The sequence below is a fragment of the Dama dama genome, chromosome 7 (genome assembly GCF_033118175.1).
Source record: "Dama dama isolate Ldn47 chromosome 7, ASM3311817v1, whole genome shotgun sequence".
Lineage (NCBI taxonomy): Eukaryota > Metazoa > Chordata > Mammalia > Artiodactyla > Cervidae > Dama > Dama dama.
The window spans coordinates 32,341,721-32,361,924 of NC_083687.1; the positions used below are offsets into that span (position 1 = coordinate 32,341,721).

At 39.8% G+C, this 20,204-nt stretch overlaps 1 protein-coding gene and 1 pseudogene across 2 annotated transcripts; both read right to left on the reverse strand.

Annotated features, from left to right (window-relative positions):
- Window positions 1–7,844, reverse strand: ZNF165 (zinc finger protein 165). 2 transcript variants are annotated; one of them, XM_061147340.1, is made up of 4 exons: window positions 7,766–7,844; window positions 3,248–3,730; window positions 2,614–2,752; window positions 1–941 (listed from the first exon to the last, which is right to left on the reverse strand). In XM_061147340.1, the coding sequence occupies exons 2-4, from the start codon at window positions 3,656–3,658 to the stop codon at window positions 37–39; spliced, it is 1,455 nt and encodes a 484-aa protein (XP_061003323.1). In that variant the 5' UTR covers window positions 3,659–3,730; window positions 7,766–7,844; the 3' UTR covers window positions 1–36. The 2 variants fall into 2 exon arrangements, with proteins under 2 accessions (XP_061003323.1, XP_061003322.1); XM_061147339.1 differs by lacking the exon at window positions 7,766–7,844 and adding an exon at window positions 6,950–7,692.
- Window positions 7,620–20,204, reverse strand: part of LOC133059304 (BOLA class I histocompatibility antigen, alpha chain BL3-6-like) — a 24,633-nt pseudogene continuing 12,048 nt past the window's right edge.

Here is a 20,204-nt window from a genome sequence, read left to right on the forward strand (position 1 = left end):
AATTTTCCTGTTCTATTTCCTATGAATTTAAGTTCTTTACATGAACAGGTTTTCCCTCTTGTGAATTCTCTGATGTTGACTAAGGTGTGAGCTCTGACTGAAGGCTCTTCCACACTCACTGCATTCATAGGGTTTCTCTCCAGTGTGGATTCTCAAGTGTCGAATAAGGTGTGAACTCACTCTGAAGGTTTTTCCACATTCACTACATTCATAGGGTTTCTCCCTGGTGTGAATTCTCTGATGCAGGATAAGATGTGAGTTCAGGCTGAATGCTCTCCCACATTCTTTGCATTCAAAGGGTCTCTCCCCAGTGTGAATCCTTTGGTGTCTAATCAGATCTGAGCTCCCCCCAAAGCCTTTTCCACACTCATTACATTCATAGGGTCTCTCTCCAGTGTGGATTCTCTGATGCCTAATAAGCTTTGAGCTGTGTCTGAAAGCTTTTCCACATTCATTACACTGATGGGTCTTCTCGCCAGTGAAAACTGCTGCATGTTTAATAAGGTTTGGGTTCTTGAGAGATTTCCCACATGGGTGAATTTTTTCTCCAGCATAAATCCTCTGATGCTTAATAAAATCTGAATTCCATTTGAAACTTTGGTCACATGTACTGTGTTTACAAGATTTCTGGTGTGTAAATTCATTTGAGTTCAGATTTAAGTTTCTCTCACAGCCATCATGGCTTATTTCACCTGTAAGTGTATTTTTGTGGGTGAGGATTTTACTGAAAGCTGCATCCTGAGCGGATGATGATTTCCGAGACTCCCCTGAGTCTTTTTCCTGCTGCCTCTTTATCTTGCCTGCAGACTTACAGATGTCTTGAGGCTCAGCAGATCCTTCTGACACAAATTCTGAAATTCTTCCTGATACAGTTCTCGGTGATTCCATTTTCTCATAAATGTCCAGCTTTGGCATGGATTCATTGTTTTCACTCTTGTTATCTAAAAAAATGATGAAAAAATAAAGAGGAAAATACCTGTTTGCTGAACTAAAAGAAGGTAAAACTTTGAGATACACCCAAGATAGTTACATAGTAGCCATGATTTGGCTACTCTAAAAACGTGACCTTTCAAATGAGAGAAGGGATGGATGAGGATAGAAGAGAAAGAATAATTGGTAAAAGCATATGTATGCAGTAGTTGGCAGAGAGAGGAAACAGACATGTGAGATGAGCAGACCACAATAGAGAAGAATAGGAAGAGGATCATCAGCAGCAAGGATGGGAGTGGGGGGAACAAGGTAAGAAGACAGAACTATGAAATGTGACTGAGAAGGATCTTGGGGAACATTGGGTCTATATTTCTACTGTTAGAGGGTGAAAGGGAGGCACCGTTTTAAAGAAAGTAGATGAGGACGTAGATGCATAGAGAAAAGTAAAATTATAGACTCAGGTATGTGTATGTGGTGGGAAAAACCTCCATCCATCTATTCATCCAATCCATCTGTCCATTTCTTCTTCATCTTTCATGGATAATCAAATTCTGTCATTTCTGCTAAATGTCCCCTATATACCTCCCTTTCTTTACATTTCTGTTAACTATAGAACCTCACCACTTCCTGTTCAGATAACTGTAACAACCTCCTTGTTGTTTCACTCAGAGCTATTCTTCCTAGTCATCCTAAATACTCTCACCAGACTAATCATCATTAAACCTTGTCATTCTTACACCCTACTTAGAAATCCTAATCTCCTCTACAATACATCTGAGCTCTTCATTTATGATCTAGTCCTCACAAATCCTACCTTCTAGCTCATCAATCTATACTGTGCTCCTGACTCTATATTAAACTGGAATCAAGCTGCTCCTCTTTTTATAGGGTTTCCTTTGTCTAGAATAAGCTAGGATGGGAGAAGGGGTTAGGCAGTACTGGTCTTAGGGTGGGAAAATTTACAGTTTTAGATGAGATGGATGGAAATGTTTCCAGAACAAACCTGAAAGCAGAATTTGGGTAATCTTAAAAATTACTGTAATCTATTCTTGGGTTTATTTTTTGGGACCATATACACCTAAAGTGATACTGAGTCCTTGAACCTTTTAAACAATGAGTTTTAGAACAGCAAAGAGGATTCTATGGAGGTAGTCAGCACAAGTATGGCCAACTTTCTATAAAAACATGAGGGCTTTGTAAAACTAAAAGTAAAGTAAAAAGGCAATAATATGGATCTTGTTCTATGTATCTGTGAATTATAGTCTATTTCTGAGTGTATCATCACATATTTGTCTCTTTTTTCCTATCATTTTATCTGCTTCCCTATTAACATGTTTTATTTCTATGCATGTGTTTCTTTCACTTTTGCCTCTTTTCTCATTCCCTGACATTTTCTCAACCCATTCATTTTCTTTCCTTTAATTAGCTCATAACATGAAAACATCTCATGTTTTAAAAATATTCTAGATAAAGAACAAATGAAAAAGGAGACATTCTGGATAAAAAACAAAGTTCTCTCTCTCTTATTTTGGATGGCCAAAGACACAAAAGGAAAAGAGTCCTCTCTTTCTTATTAAGTAATAAAGGAAAGGACCGCCTACAGTTACTAAGAATAGTCTTAGAAGGGAGGTTTACTGTCCCAGCACTTCAGGGACATGCACCACATAGAGTATTGCTCCTTACCACAGTCCAGTAGGAGCTGGAGTTCTGAAGAACCATGGAGGGCCGTGGTGTCCACTGGCTGGAACTGGACACTAAGTGCTGGCCCAGGAGTTGCCACTTTTCTCCTGAATGGTTCTTGTCCATGTCCACAGACTGGAATCTGAGAAAAACAAAGTACATTTGGGCTTATCAGAGAATCCCAGTTGGAATTAAACACCTTCCCAAACCAAAGAGAATCTTCCAGAGTTATACAAAACTGGGGAAGGAAGAATTAAGTCTGCCTCAATTGTAAAAGGTAGCATAGTACCTAGCAGAGAGGGAAGAGTTCCTACAAAGCTCACTTTGGGAGCCTGGTGCCTCAGATGGTAAAGTGTCTGCCTGCAATGCAGGAGACCCAGGTTCAATCCCTGGGTTGGGAAGATCCCCTGGAGAAGGAAATGGCAACCCACTCCAGTACCCTTGCCTGGAAAACCCCATGGACAGAGGAGCCTGATAGGCTACAGTTCGTGGGGTCGCAAACAGTCGGACATGACTGAGCGACTTCACCTTCACTTCTTTTTCACAAAGCTCACTAGATATTCAATCTCAGGTCCTTTTCTCCCTATGTGCGACTCCATCCATCCTGGAGGTCTTAGATCCCCCAACCCCTTTGTACCTGGAGTACAGCTTCATCAGTGCCTCTCTCTAAATCTTCCAGTAGGGTCACTGCCTCCTCTCCACTCTCTGGGTAATGTTCACGCACCCAAGCCTGCAGATCCTCTGGCAGGATGGCCAGGAACTGTTCCAGAATTAGCAGCTCCAGGATTTGCTCCTTGGTCTGGGTTTCTGGCTTCAGCCACTGACAGCAGAGCTCCCGGAGCTGGCTCAGTGCCTCTCGGGGCCCGGGAGAATCCTGGTAGCAGAACTGCCGGAACAGCCGCCGGCAGAGCTCCTGCCTGAGGGGATCATTCCTCTGTGAGCAAGCATCCTGCCTCCAGACAAAATCTTCCTCTTCCATCTTCACTATCAGAAGTCCTTCATCCTCCAGAAGGTTCTGAGCTGCAGCTTTCTTTGATTCAGTTGCCATCTTGAAATAAACTGTATTATCAGAATCCCACTTCTGCTCTGTGAAGAGCCTTTTTTAGTTTTAAGAACTCTCCTGAGGGATTAAAAAGATTACTATTACTGTCCAGGAAGACAAAAGATCACAACATAGAAAAAGTCATTCTCCATTATACAAAAATTGGCTGGGCATTTAAAAGCACTGGAATACCTGTTTTGTGGACTTACAACTGTTAGATAATTTCCACCTAAAAGCAGCTTAAAATTTAATTTTAAAAATAAGATAATTTAGAGGCATTAAATATAAGACAGTATAAATATAAGGCAATAATGAATGTTACTTTGTCACACGCAATTAAATTATATATTATTCATAAAGAAAATAACCATCAAAAAAGAGAAAAATGACAGAAGTGCTCAATAAGTTGGGGATGGAAAAGAGCACAGTAGGTTTCAATACTCAGGAAAAGCTTAATTAAAAAATTAACTTCTGATGAATGGATAGAATTTGACTAGGATGTTGGGAGAGAGAGAAACAGGAAATTACAAGCAAGGAACACCTTGAACAACTTGTTAATAGTAAGAACACAAGTGGGAAGGCAAAATGTCAGTAGGTTTGCATAAATAAATTATAGAGACAAAGGTTCTATTGAAGGAAGCTTCAAATGTCAAGCTCACGAATTCAGAGTTTATCTTTTAGGCACTGAGGAGCCAATGAAAGCTTCTGAGCAGAATGGCCTGATAAATACTGTTTGTGGAGATAAATATATTGTTCATCTCTAGGATGAACCATAATAGGATAGAAACATAAAGAGGCAACTGTCCTCAAAGTGTGGGGAAAATACAGGCTTAGAATGTTATAATTATTCAGAACATTGAACTAGGATTACTAACACATCTCTTAAATAATAAAAACCAGGCAACTTTCCTTAAAGGCCGAGGTTAACAATTTCAGTGTAACGAGCTTCTTCTCTCAAAATCTGAGATAAATCTGTTTCCTTTTGTCTCAACAATTCTCTCAGCCTTCTGAATTTAATGGCTCAGTCCATAAGGCCAATTAGATTACCAATAAAGCATAATAAACTGCACCAAGACCTGCTTATCATCTTTTGTGAATCTTATCGTTAGATATCAGTTCCTCGTCTTAGCAGCACTTGGGAATGGTCTGTTTGGTATCTGAACTGAAAAACTGAATGAAGTAATTCAGAAGTGAAGCCCTAGCAAAAGGCAAATATCCATCTTTCAGGTCCTTCTACTAAACATTTCACCAAGCTGACTACTGATTGTTGCACAAACATATACTTTATTAAGACCTTAACACGGCAAAGCATTGGGCTAGAAGTTATATGGCAGTGATTTCTAAGAAAGTCTGAATTCAGAACTGGGCTCACTGCCTGTCATGTGAGAACTTTGTTAAAACAGATTCCTTGGCCTTCTGCATATGGTGATGCTGATCTGGTTAATATGGGATATGCCTGGATTTTCTGTATTCTGATGTACAGATATAAGGAGTTTTAAAAACAGTGTTTGAGTTTCCAAGGAGTTTGCAAAAGAGTTGGAAAGAAATGACACAAAACACACATGGATACGGAACATTTAAATAACAAAACCTGCTTCACATGATGCTGAAAATGTGTGATAAATGTTGAAAGCTGAAGTACTCAACAGATTGTATGGTAGAGACACTAAATAGCTTAATGGTTGTGAGGTAGGGAGAGAATGTGTGTGTATGTGTGCAAATATTTCCTACAGGTGGTGGGGCTTAACCTGAACAATAAAGGATAAGAAAGATCCAGAAAGGCAAAAAGGAAGGGAGAGTAAACAGTTGAGAAAGTGCGAATGAACAGCAGATTGATGGTGAGACCAGCTTACAGGGTGTAACTGGAGTGACTAAGAATTCTAATACCTGAATGAGTCTTTTGGGCCTAGAAAAGAGAACAGTCTCAAAGGCCCCTTGCTGAATCATCTAACTTTGGAGAAAACAAAGCATAACTTTAGTTCCATCCTGATGCTCCAGGCCAGTTGCATCTATCTGGGACTTATCACCCCCTGTCTGGAAACCTACCACCCCCTACACCCGCCCAGAAGACTTACCACCCCCTGCCCAACTACAAGTGTCATCTCAACAAAAGAATACTCAAATTACCCCGCCTGATTGACGTTTCCCTTATCATTTCCACAAACCTCCCCTCTAAGTATGAAGCCTCCCTGATCCCTTTCGGCGCTCAGCCTGGTCATTAGGCCGACTGTCACCCCTCCTTGCCTGAATAAAGGTAACCTACTTTTGTTGAGGTCGTCTTTCCTTTTCTGCCTCGCCGGAACTGTACCTTACAATACCTCTGAGAAAGAATTCAGTAACTTGACTTTTGAGTTCTAGGTTCCTAACACTTAACATCTGTGGATAAAACACATATCATCTTGTATTATTTTCAATGTTTTTTTTTTATTGATTGGAGCCCCATGAGGTTAAGGACCATGCATTATTAATATTTATTCTTAAGTTCTCACTTTTGTTGATTTATTGGATAAAAGGGGAAATTAAGAAATACGAGTTTCCTATTGCTTTGTATACCCCGTATTTTAGATGCTAATGAGACATCCACTTAGAAAAACATTTCCAAAAGATATTAAGAGATTTTAATGGGAAGAAGTTAGGAATGGAAATACAAGTTTAGATAAGATCCATGGAAAGGGCAGTTAAAGATAAATACTGAGCATAATTCTCCGAGAGTATGAAATGAAGCTCACAGGTTCAGACTGAATCTTGGAAAACAAGAGTCTGAGTGGGTATAAACGAGGTAAAAATTTAGCAATGACAGAGGAGGAAAGTGGGAGGGGGGTTTGGAGCTATGATGTATGTCTCAATTCTTACTAATTTATTGGGACATTCTTTTGATATAGAGAGCTAATTTAACTTCTTGTTATGTTTTCTAGACGTGTTAAGTGTTTACCAGGTAGTGTCCTAATACTTTATGGGCATTATCTCATTCTACAACATATGTTATCCCCTCAGATAGCTGAAAGTTCTGTCTTCAGATGTTTAATCACTTCTGATCCACTTAAAACAGCCCACAACTCTAGATAAAAATCATCTAATTTGCAAGGATTTGATATAGTCTCCCTAAAGCTGGGTTTCAAATGTCTTAATAACCTTAAACTAGTAAACATTTTTTGAGCATCTAGTGCTTTACAATCACTGTGTAAGAGGAGCGTTACAAAACTAGCTAAGCAAATATGTAAACAAATATTACAACAGAGTAAGGAGTAATTAGTTACATTGGAGGTTTGGTAAAGAGAGTAAGGAGTAATTAGTTACATTGGAGAACTGGTAATGTGGAGGTTTCCTGTTGGATGAGTAGGTTCTTGGTGGATGGGTAGCTTCCGGGTGTGTACCATGGGATAGAAGTATGAGGTGTGCGGGGCTATACCTCCAGTAGAGGTCACAGAGTGGAACAGGGGATTCACAGTGCGTGATGACGAAGGCCCTCACAGCACCTTAAGTTTCTCACAGAGGCATTTTCCGGTCTTCCAACTAACTTGCTTGCTTTGCTGTCTGGTCTCTCCTTCTAGAACGCGATATTCGTTTCAATATTAGTTTCTAGGCATCCCTAGTACACAGGGAATACTAAATATTTACTATGTGAATAAATTTCATGAGGATGCTGTAGCTGTCCCACTTTTCGTACAAAAACGCGGGTTACTCCTCCCAGGATGAGAGCAGGACTCTGGGGTGGACTCTGGGGCAGTTTCTTCTGGCACAACGCAGTCGGCCCGAGACAGATGCCACCCTTCCCCCGCCTCGCCCAACTGGGTCAGGCCACTTCTTTTCCCAGTGACCCCAAAATCTCAGCCAGCAGGAAGGCCCGTAGTCCCCCAAACCACGCCCTCTCAGCGCTCAACGATGACGTCACGCGCGGCGGGGTAACTATGGAAACCCCTATCCAGTCCAGATATAGGCCGGCGCAAACGCTTTCCCAACGCCAAACCTAGTTCCACATTTCCTCGGGATTCCTCTGAGGTCCCAGGTCCAGCGTGTCACAGGGCTGTTGCAATCCCGAAGGGAACATGATAGGGACTGGGTGTTTAAAGGAGACAAAGGACCGGACACCTGGGTCCCCAGACCCGGACTCACCTCTCCCACAGGGCTGGTTCCGATCGGACACTTCCGGTGGAAGGACGGCGCTGCACGACTTCTCAAGGCTTCCTTTCACAGAGACTTTTGAGGCTGCGCAGAAGGAGACGGGCGGACTTTGGACTGCACTTCCCAGAAGCCTTCGGGTATCCTCAGGGTTTGGGACTCTATTTCCCAGGCATCTTTGCCAGTCTTGGAGCTCTCGGAGCTTGCAGGGGGCGTTTTTTTCTCCTCTGTAGCAGTAAGCTTGCCTTTACATCTCATGTGAGCCTCATCCTTAACTTTTTAATGGGCCCATTTAAGTCTCAGTTCAGTTCAGTTCAGTTGCTCAGTCGTGTCCGACTCTTTGCGACCCCATGAACCGCAGCACGCCAGGCCTCCCTGTCCATCACCAACTCCCGGAGTCTAGCCAAACCCATGTCCATTGAGTCGGTGATGCCATCCAACCATCTCATCCTCCGTCGTCCCCTTCTCCTCCTGCCTCAATCTTTCCTAGCATCAGGGTCTTTTTCAAATGAATCAGCTCTTCGCATGAGGTGGCTAAAGTATTGGAGTTTCAGCTTCAACATCAGTCCTTCCAATGAACACCCGGGACTGATCTCCTTTAGGACATTTCAGTCTAGAGCCGTGACATAAAAGCTCACGCAGCAGGGAAACGGTTCAAAGTTCACCTTTGGATGTACAGGAAACCTTTTTCCTGAATCCTTGTTTTAACCCCCGGAGTGGAACGCAGATACATCAAGTCTTTAAGAACTAGAATATTACAGTAACTTAAATTTTACTACAACTCTTTCTCTTGTTTCCTGCCGTATCTCCTGTAATCTGAGTTAATCACTATTACAAATTTTGTGTTCTCTTATTTATTGAAAAGATAGGTCTGTTTGGTGCATACTCATGAACGAAAAGTATATGGTTTTAATTTTAGTTGGTTTTGATCTAAAAGGCATTGTCTCAAAGGTACTCTGATATTTGTTTCTTTTCATTCAATTTGTCATTAAGATATAACCATATTGTTGAGTTAAAATCATATTCATTACTATGTAATATTCCAGTTGTGAGGATAGCATTGAGTTCATGTTTTCTCCTAAAAATGGGTTGATACACCATTATCTCTTCTGATTACTGCAGTAACTTCTTAAGTGAACTCTGCATGTACCTATCTCACCCATAGTCCATCCTCAGCAGAGCAGCCAGGGTAATATATATATGTATATATATATTTAAATCAGAATATCATTTCTCCATCACATGGACCTTCTACTATCATCTCTTGTTTAGTTATTAAAAATTTTTAAATTGAGATATAGTTGATTTACAATATGTTTCAGGTGTATGCATATTTCACAATTTTTAAAGGTTATACTCCATTTATAATTATTATAAAATACTCTGTTGTTATAAGTATATTCCCTATTCTATACAATATATCCTTATAGCTTATTTATTTTATTTATAGTAGTTTCTACCTGTTAGTTCCCTACCCCTAACTTGCTCCTTTCCCTCCCTTCTCCCCACTGGTAATCACTAGTTTGTTCTCTATATCTATGAGTCTGTTTCTTTTTGTTATACTAACAAGTTTGTTTTATTTTTTAGATTTTACATCTGTGATATATGCAGATGTATATTTTACATATGTAATATATATTATCTTTGTCTGACTTATTTTGCTAGCATAGTTCTCTCCAAGTCCATCCACCTTGCTGCAAATGATAAAAAATTTTCATTCTTTTTATGATTGAGTAGTATTCCATTGTATTTATATAGTTTTTATATATTTATCTATTGATGGGCACTTAGGTTGCTTCCACATCTTGGCAATTATAAATAATGCTGCTATGAATATTGAGGTGCATGTATCTTTTCTAATTAGTGTTTTTTTGATTTGTTTGTATATAAATCCAGGAATGGAATTACTGGGTCATATGGCAATATTTAGATTTTTGAGATGCCTCCATACTCTTTCTCACAGTTACATTTATACCACCAACACTGTACAAGGGTTTTGTTTTCTCCACACCCTCATGGTTTTTGTGCCAATACCACACTCTTTTGATTTCTGCAGCTTTGTAGTTTTCCTGAAGTCTGAGAGGGTTATGCCTCCAGCTTTGTTCTTTTTCTCAGCATTGCTTTGGCACTTCTGGGTCTTTTATGGATCCATATACATTTTAGGATTATTTGTTCTATTTATATGAAAAATGTCATGGGTAATTTGATAGAGATCACATTAAATCTGCAGATTGCTTTGCATAGTGTGACCATTTTAATAATATTAATTCTTCCAATCCAAGAGCATAAGATATGTTTCCATTTCTTTCAGTTTCCTTTATCGATACTCTGCTTCTCCAACCCTTCCAGCAATTTTATGAATTCCTGATGAGTTCATAATGAACAGTACTTCTTCATTAAGCTTTCTGTTTAATTAAGAATAATTGATTTCTTATTTGCAACTAAGATATCTGGTACACACAAAGATCTCTCAAGATACAGGGAATTGTGAACTGATGATTTTTGCTGTTGCTTCTGTCCTTGCACCAGTGTTACTTACATTGATCTTTACATGCTCCAACAAATTTTTCTGATCTCTCTCTCATCATAAAAGAGTAAAAACCACAAAGGTAATTCGTAGGTGGTCTTCTTATCATAAGTAAATACATATTTATAGCAGGATGTCTTTTAAGAAAAACCTGTATCTTTATCTCATCTCTATCTTTTTATCTTCATTTCTGTCTCTCAGTTATCACATCATAAAAAATGAACATTTTTAAAAACCAGCTTTGAGGAGATATTTTGGATGGTATGACTTAAAATATGGGATTTATGGCCCATGGAACAATGGTTTTTGCAGGGCTTTGGGGAACATTGTGGACACAGAAAATGTTAAATCAGATATGATTTTTAAATCAAAATTCACAAGGGCATATGCTTTCTATTGCTGGCAGGGTCTACTCATATAGGCAACTCTATGCATATCACAGAGTAAATAACCACAAAATGTTTCAAAATTTAAATTGATAATTAATAGCCTCCCTGGTAATTTTTTGTAGAGCATCATGAAGATATATAGGTATACACATAGACAATAGATATAAATCCTACTTTTAACACAAAGGAATAAAGACTGATTATAGGAAACGCATATAGTATAGCTGTAAAACATGAATAAAACATTGGGGTGAGAAATAATCCATCCCCCATTCTCACCAATCCCAATATGGACCCTTCACTGCATTAAGGTTAATTTATTCAAACATTTGCTCATACACACCATGGTCCACCTTACCTAAAAATCTTCCTCATATATTTTGAATATTTTCATTATTCCTTTGTAAAACTCATCTGCAGTTAAGACCCAGATTAAAGTACTGTCTTTTCACTGAAGCCTTACTTGACCTCTTAGCCTTTACTAATATCTTTGGTTTTCTTACCTCAACTTGTAGTCATGGTTTGAACCTTTCATTACATAGCCCGTTTATTCTCTACTGTTTTTCATGAATGACAATGTAATTACCTATTCCTGTCAACTCTAGGGCAGTCCTAGGGAAAAGATCTTTTGTGTTCTCCCCGTGGTATATTCCTGCATTAATCCTAGCCATATGGGATGTCTTAATGATGCATTTGAATGCTGATTGCATACTTATATTGTGATTTTCAGAGACTTTATATATAAATATTTGCCCACATTATTAATATCCTAGGGAACTCAAGGGGATAAGTCCTAGGATCATGTCCTTCCTAGAGTTTGTAGCAAAGTGAGGTAGGTGTCAAGTTTAATTAGGTATTTTGTAGTTCAGTTCAGTTCAGTCACTCAGTTGTGTCCGACTCTTTGCAACCCCATGGATTTCAGCACACGAGGCTTCCCTGTCCATCACCAACTCCAGGATCCTCCTCAAACTTGTGTCCATTGCATCGGTGGTGCTATCCAACCATCTCATCCTCTGTCGACCCCTTCTCCTCCCACCTTCAATCTTTCCCAGCATCAGATTCTTTTCAAATGAGTCAGTTCTTCCCATCAGGTGGCCAAAGTATTGGAGTTTCAGCTTCAGCATCAGTCCTTCCAATGAATATTCAGGACTGATTTCCTCTAGGATTGACAGGTTGGATCTCCTTGCAGTCCAAGGGACCCTCAAGAGTCTTCTCCAACACCACAGTTCAAAAGCATCAATTCTTCAGTGCTCAGCTTTCCGTATAGTCCAACTCTCACTTCCATACATGACTACTGGAAAAGCCATAGCTTTGATGGACCTTTGTTGGTAAAGTAATGTCTCTGCTTTTTAATATGCTGTCTAGGTTGGTCATAACTTTTCTTCCAAGGAGCAAGCATCTTTTAATTTCATGGATGCAGTCACCATCTGCAGTGATTTTGGAGCCCCCCAAAATAGTCTGTCACTGTTTCCACTCTTTCCCCATCTATTTGCTATGCAGTGATGGGACCAGATGCCATGATCTTAGTTTTCTGAATGTTGAGTTTTAAGCCAACTTTTTCACTCTTCTCTTCCACTTTCATCAAGAGGCTCTTTAGTTCTTCTTCACTTTCTGCCATAAGGGTGGTGTCATCTGCATATCTGAGGTTATTGATATTTCTCCTGGCAATCTTGATTCCAGCTTGTGCTTCATCCAGCCCAGCATTTCTTATGATGTACTCTGCATATAAGGTAAATAAGCAGGGTGACAATCTACAGCCTTGACGCACTCCTTTCCCGATTTGGAACCAGTCTATTGTTCCATGTCCAGTTCTAACTGTTGCTTCTTGACCTGCACACAGATTTCTCGGGATGCAGGTCAGGTGGTCTGGTATTCCCATCTCTTTCAGAATTTTCCACTTGTTGTGATCCACACAAAGGCTTTGGCATAGTCAATAAAGCAAAAGTAGGTATTTTGTAACAGCTTTTCAATTATGATGAGAATGAAAATAATGATCTCATTAGGATTTACCACCTGTTGAACTCAGCCAGAATGAATCACTGGGAGAAGATTTTTGCTCTGGCCTAAAATCTTCTTTAAAGCCCCCTTCAGCTCATTGTTCCTTAGACTGTAAATGAAGGGATTCACCACAGGGACTATGATCATGAAAATTATTGATGCTGCTGAGTCTTTTTCAGTTGAATTGTCAGATGAGGAACTCATATAGACCCCTGTGATTGCTCCATAGAAAAGAATGACCAAGGCGAGGTGAGACCCACAGGTGGAGAAAGCCTTGAATTTTCCTTGGACAGAAGGGATTTTCATCACAGCAGAGACAATGAGGCCATAGGATGCCAGGATACACACTGAGGGTACCACAAAGATTAGCCCCACCACAGCAAGAACCAAGAACTGATTAAGACTGGTGTCAGAACAGGATAGAGGGAGGAGAGCATTGATATCACAGAAGAAATGGTGGATGACATTGTTAGAGCAGAAATGCAGACGGGTCATCATAAGGGTGTGCAAGAGGGGGTTCAAAAAGGCAATCACCCAAGGTCCACCCACGAGGGAGATGCAGAGGTGCTGGGTCATAATTGTGGAGTAACGCAAAGGGTGACAGATGGCCACATAACGGTCATAGGCCAACACTGTGAGAAGGAAATTGTCCATGTTGGCAAACATCATACAGAAATACACCTGAACCAGGCAGCCAGGATAGGAGATGGACTGAGTCTGTGTTTGGATGTCCAGGAGCATCTTGGGTACTGTAGATGAAGGAAGGCAGAGGTCCACCACAGACAAATTGGCGAGGAAGAAATACATGGGTGTATGGAGGCGATGGTCTGAGGAAATGGCCAGCAAGATGAGTAAGTTTCCAAACAGTCCTGCTAAGTAGAGACACAGGAAAAGTGCAAAAAGCAGCTCTTGTTGCTCTGGCCAACTTGAGAAACCCAGGAGGAGAAATTCAGAGATGCTGGTTTGGTTTTCCCTTTCCATCACTTGAATGTATCTGCATGAAGACCAGAGGATGACTTTTTTTTGGCTGCAACTTGTGGCATGTGGACTTCCCCAACAGAGATCAAACCTGTGCCCCCTGCAACTGGACCACCAGGAAAGTCCTGGAGGATGAAATATTTTTGACAGAAAAAAAAAAAAGTTCTCATTTTTTACATACTCACCTAGTCTTGTCTCATTTACTAAATATATTCTCTTTAGACCATCCTATTTTCTCACTGATCTCCTTTAGGATGGACTGGTTGGATCTCCTTGCAGTCCAAGGGCCTCTCAAGAGTCTTCTCCAACACCAAAGTTCAAAAGCATCAATTTTTTGGCACAAGGAAAGCTGAGCACTGAAAAATTGATGTTTTTGAACTTTGGTGTTGGAGAAGACTGTTGAGAGGCCCTTGGACTGCAAGGAGATCCAACCAGTCCATCCTAAAGGAGATCAGTCCTGGGTGTTCATTGGAAGGACTGATGCTGAAGCTGAAACTCCAATACTTTGGCCACCTCATGAGAAGAGTTGACTCATTGGAAAAGACCCTGATGCTGGGAGGGATTGGGGGCAGGATGAGAAGGGGACGACAGAGGATGAGATGGCTGGATAGCATCACCAACTCTATGGGCATGAGTTTGAGTGAACTCCGGGAGTTTGTGATGGACAGGGAGGCCTGGCATGCTGCGATTCATGGGGTTGCAAAGAGTTGGACACAACTGAGCGACTGAAATGAATTGACTGATTTCCTCTCTGATGCTCTCTACCAAGCCTCAGTGGACCTTGTGTGTTAGTCACAGTCATGTCCAACTCTTTGTGAACTTATGGACTGTGGCCTGCCAGGCTTCTTTGTCCATGGATTTCTATAGGCAAAAATACTGGAGTGGGTTGCCATTCCCTTCTCCAGGGGATCTTCCCAACCCAGGGATTGAACTGTGTCTCTTGAATTGCAGGCAGATTCTTTACCATCTGAGCCACGAGGGAAGTCCAAGGTCAGTGGACCCTAGGCATGATCATCCATTTCTTCAGTTGATTTACTTACTGGGAACTTCCCTCATCTGAGGTTTCCGAGGATCTCTGTATATATCCCCACAGTAGGCAAAGACTCTCTTCCTACTTTCCATGTTGATACCAACTGTTGCACATTCTCCATTTTGTGTGGCTGCCTGTCAGCTGTGTGTTGGAACATATCTGTGAGTCTGACATACTAAAGGACTCCATGCCAAACAGAGATTTAAATGATGAATATTTTATAGCTTTTTGTTCAACCCCATGTGAACCATTGTTCTTGAAAATAAGTCAGACATCTACCATTTAGGATTCATAAGATGTAAACAAACTATTTTATCTTTTCAAGATAAAAAGAAAAAATATAGTAATGTGCTTGACAAGTGTAAAAAGTTAAACCTCCAAAAATTAGTTTACCTGAACACTGTGAGAAACATAGGAAAATATTTATAAATAATTTTAAAAGTTATATAACACATGTAGTTATATAATACACTGTGTGTTCTTCTTTAGTAGATAAGGCTAAAGAGGAACACATAGAAAAAGTTATGCCCAAATGTGGCTGATTTAAAAGATTCCCTTTTAATAGTTTTGTAATATATTAACTGTAACTACAAAAAAAGGCTTCATGTTTATAAAGTGTTGTTAATACTTGTGCTCCTGCATTTCTTGGAGTTGTAGAAAACATGAAATAATAGAAGGCAAAGCTCCTAAGGCAAGAAACTTGAAATCAGGTTGTGATTAATAATTAAGAAAATAATTAAGAAAATTAAATAATTGTCATAGAAAATAATTCAGAGGACAAATGTCCACATGTACATGTGAATAATTTCAGAAGAATGGAGGACTCTCTCAGAGACAGAAAAAATCCTGGCGAGTGTGGGCTCTGAGGTCAGACACAGTGAAATGAGACCCCAGGTCACTTAACCTCTCTAAATCTTAATTTTCTTATATATAATAATGGCACCTACCTTAAAGGTTGTTGTGAAAATGAAGTGAGTTGGTGTATAGCAAAGGTTTTAGCAAATAGTGATTACTAAATAAATGCAAACTATGGTTGACAAAGCCAGACTAGGGGTAAAGCAGGTTTCTTTCGTGTCTTCACAATGGCTGTTTTAAATCTTTTTTCTCAAACTTTTTACTCCAGCACGTCCCTTCACATCAATTACTTCACTTACTGTAGTTTCACAGAAAATAGAAGCCACTGCTAGATGGATGTGCCTGACTTCTTGACATGATGCATAAAACTTGTCTGCATCCAATTTATCCTTCCTTTCCCCCTTCCCTCCTTTTACAAAAAAGCCTTATCTTTCTTTCCTGAAAAGATTGACACCTCCACATATGTTCCCCCGCTTTCCCACTTCTCTTAAAACTCCCTTCTCTTTTCTATAACTTGAATGTTCTCCTGCTCTGTTGGACTCATACTTTCACCTTCAGTCTCTTCCATCTTCAACATCCCTTTCCAGATCCATGACTACTTCTGGCTTCTTCCTGACTCTCTCTTCCCTGACACAACCCCTCACAGAACCGACTTTCTCACATCCTACTTATTTCCCATCTCATGTCATTCTGTCTACTGCCCCAGGAATTCCAATGAATTGCTCTTCCAAGTCTTCTTGAAAAAATTCAGTGGACACTTCTCAGTCCTTGTGTTTTTAGACCTCTTAGAATTCTCTCCTAGAGAAATTCTATTCCTCTTTGGATTTATTTTCAGATTTCCTCTAATCTTTCTGGCTATTTCTTTCCAGTTGTTTTGCAGAATTTACTTCTTTTGACAATCCCTGAAATGTTGGCATTTCTTTGGTTTTCATCTTACGCCTTGTTTTCTTTTCATCCTACAGATATTCTTGGATGAGTCTATTCACTCCCATGGGTTTCATACTATCTGTATGCCAATCTCTCCCAAATTTGTTTCTCTAGTGCAACTCTCTTTCATATTCAGTCTCATATTCCCAGTGCTCTTTGAATGTCAACTTGGATATCATAGACACTTGTATCTAAGATTTCCCAAACTGAATCCATCAAATTCTCCTCCCTGCTTGTAGACTGTACCTCTCTTCATGTACCCTTTATCAATAAATAGCACCACAGTGTATCCAGTTATTCAAGAAAAGAAAAGTTGGCAGTCATCCCAGGACTTCTACCTTTCATTAACTTGTACATCTAATCAATTCCTAAGTCTTGTTATTACTTTTGGGGAAGAAGAATCTTATTATTAAATAAATATATTTTTACATCTACCACAAATTAACACACTGTTTTAGGCATTGAAAAACAGTGGTGACAAGAAAGGCATGGTCTTTACCCTTAAGGAGCTTTCAATAAAAGCCAGAAAATTTAGAATTATCCTTGACTCATCCAGTGCATGACCACGCTCCATTGATTCTCACTTTTCTCATAGTCATACTCCTTTTCTTCATTCCTAATTATATTGCCTATGTCAGACGTTCATCATCTCTCATCTGAATACTTGTAATAAACGTAAAATTCATTTTACTTCCTGTAATCTTCCTCCTTTCAAGCTTTCTTTCATATTTCCTAAAGAATACCACTCTAATGGCAGAAAACGAAGAGGAACTAAAGAGCCTCTTGATCAGGGTAAAAGAGGAGAGTGAAAAAATTAAGATCATGGCATCCAGTCCCATCACTTCTTGGCAAACAGGAGGGGAAAAGTTGAAATAGTGACAGATTTTCTTTTCTCGGGCCCCCAAATCACTGTGGATGGTGACTGCAGCCATGAAATTAAAAGACGCTTGCTCCTTTGAAGGAAAGCTATGACAAACCTAGACAGCAGATTAAAAAGCAGAGACCTCACTTTGCTGATAAAGGCCAAATAGTCAAAGCTATGGTTTTTCCAGTAGTCATATACAGATATGAGAGATGGGTCATAAAGGAGGCTGAGCACCAAAGAATTGATGCTTTTGAATTGTGGTGCTGGAGAATATTCTTGAGAGTCCCTTGGACTGCAAGGAGATCAACCAGTCAATCCTAAAGGAAATTAACTCTCAATATTCATTGGAAGGACTGGTGCTGAAGCTGAAGCTCCAACCTTTTGGCCACCTGATGTGAAGAGTCGACTCACTGGAAAAGACCCTGATTTTGGAAAAGATTGAGGACAGGAGGAGAAGGGATTGACAGAGGATGAGATGGTTGGATGGCATCACTGACTCAATGGACATGAGTTTGAGCAAACTCCAGAGATAGCAGAGGACAGAGGAGTCCATGAGGTCACAAAGAGCTGGAAACAACTTACTGACTGAACAACAACAAAAGAATTATCTTTCTAAAACAAAAATTTCCTCACTTTCCCTTCTTAAGAACTTCTAGTTGTTTTCAACTGCATTCAACTCCAATTCCAAATTCCTTATTATGGCATAAAAGATTCTTCATAATCCTTTTCTTACCTCTCTAGTACTCTCTCTTGCCATGCTCAATTTCTCATCCTTAGAATTTCCTAACATACAGTGAAAGTTATGTCTATCTGGCTTTTCTTGTCTTGAAATTCTCTGACCACCCCAACTGAAATTTTCCTCAAGATAGTCTCTATTGCATTGCCCTGCGTTTTTCTTCATGTCATTCATTACTATCAAGAATTTTCTTATTTCTTAAAAAATAATTTCTTATCTATTTTCTAATCTGCATCAATAAAATAGATGATTTATAAGATCAGGAAATTTGTCTTTTTTTTTTTTTTTAAATCACTATGCCTCTTGACATACTGGAGGCAATCAACATGTATTTGTTGAATGAATGAATATACTTCTTAAAGACTTAGGAAGTTCTTTCTTATATCAGATAGAAGTATGTGTTCTCAAAGCATATTTTATAGTGACTTTTATTCTAAGCTAATTAGCCACTGAGATTATATATAAAATATATATAATAAATATATAAAATATACACTATTCAAATATATATGGGCTTCCAACGTGATTCAGTAGTAAAGAATCTGCCTGTCAATGCAGGAGATGTGGGTCAGATCCCTGGGTCGGACAGATCCTCTGGAGGAGGAAATGTCAACCCGCTCCAGTATTCTTATCTGCACAATCTCATGGACAGAGAAGTCTGATGGGCTACAGTCCATGGGGTCCCAAAGAGCTGAACATGAGTGACCAACACACACTTGTAAATATATATGTGTAGTACTTAGTTGTTCAGTCATGTCCGACTCTTTGTGACCCCATGGACTGTAGCCCACCAGGCTCCTCTGTCCATGGGGATTCTCCAGGTAAGAATACTGGGGTGGGTTGCCATGCCCTCCTCCAGGGGATCTTCCCAACCCAGGGATGGAACCAAGATCTTTCACATTGCAGGTGGATTCTTTACTGTCTGAACCACCAGGGAAGATCTATAAACATAAATAATTATGTATTTGTTCTTTTGTTTTCATGATTCTTTTTTCACTTGTAAGCTACTTTGGAGAGCATGTGGACTGGATTTTATTCAGATTTTGTATTTGTATAGGGAAACTCAGTTTTATAAGCCAATACTTATACTTGCCTATGAAGACAGACTGATTTTTGGGTAGAATGAGCTGCATGCCAGAGAATGCAAGGCAACACATCTCTGATTCTACTGTTGGTTTTTAACCCACCCCACTGTCTTATGTCTTAGCCAAAAGGATGGAGAGTCTGTGGCAGAAACTAAAGAAAATGGAGGGATTCTGTTAAACTAATTTTTTAATGCTTGATTAATAAAATTGAATGGAAAGAGAGAGGTATTCTACATACAGATAGGCAAAATGGAGAGAGGCATTGGTGCTTTGGACTCCAGGAACACAGAGCTCATGCAAGAACTTCCGGGGAATTGCCAGAAATAATTAAAGCGATTTTCCTTAGACTGCAGGGATTGTAATAGTAGATGAAAAAACAGCCTGTTTATTATTATCACTCTTGGGCTTCAGGCTGATACAGTTTCAGGAAACACAGGATAGAGTTGTATCATATCACTTGGTATTGCTCTTGCCACGTAGGGGCCATTCAAAAATGTTCACTGAAAAAGTGTTCTCTAATATCTGTGGAGACTACAGCATTTCACCATGGAATATCAAGTGGGCAAAGATGGAGGGGAGGGCAGGCTCTGAGCTTTGCAAGAAGCAGAAGGAAGAAAATTATTAAAAGTCCTTCCTGGGAGGTTTTTTCTCTCTGTAATTTCCCTCACCTCTACATCTGGCTGGCACAAAAGAAATCTCTGCTTTTATCATTTGCCACTGTTTATATTTAGAGTCCCCAGAAAGTTCTCACATGAACTCTTTTCCCTCACCCTGGTGGATAGAACCTTCTATTTTCTTCCCCTTCTGATCTAAGTTGCTCATCACTACTGTTCTGCCAGTGCCTGCTTTGACAAAAATGATGCTATGTTGGGCACCAGTGCTCTCAGAGCTGCTAATGTGACTAATGTTGATGCAGCCCTGAGTTTTCTAGGTCCCAAAACACCAATGGCTTTCACCACTTTGCACATAAAGTGCAGAAGGCCTCTCTACCTTGACAGTAGCTACTTTTAGTGTGTAGATCCTTCTCTCCAGCTTAAAGAGAA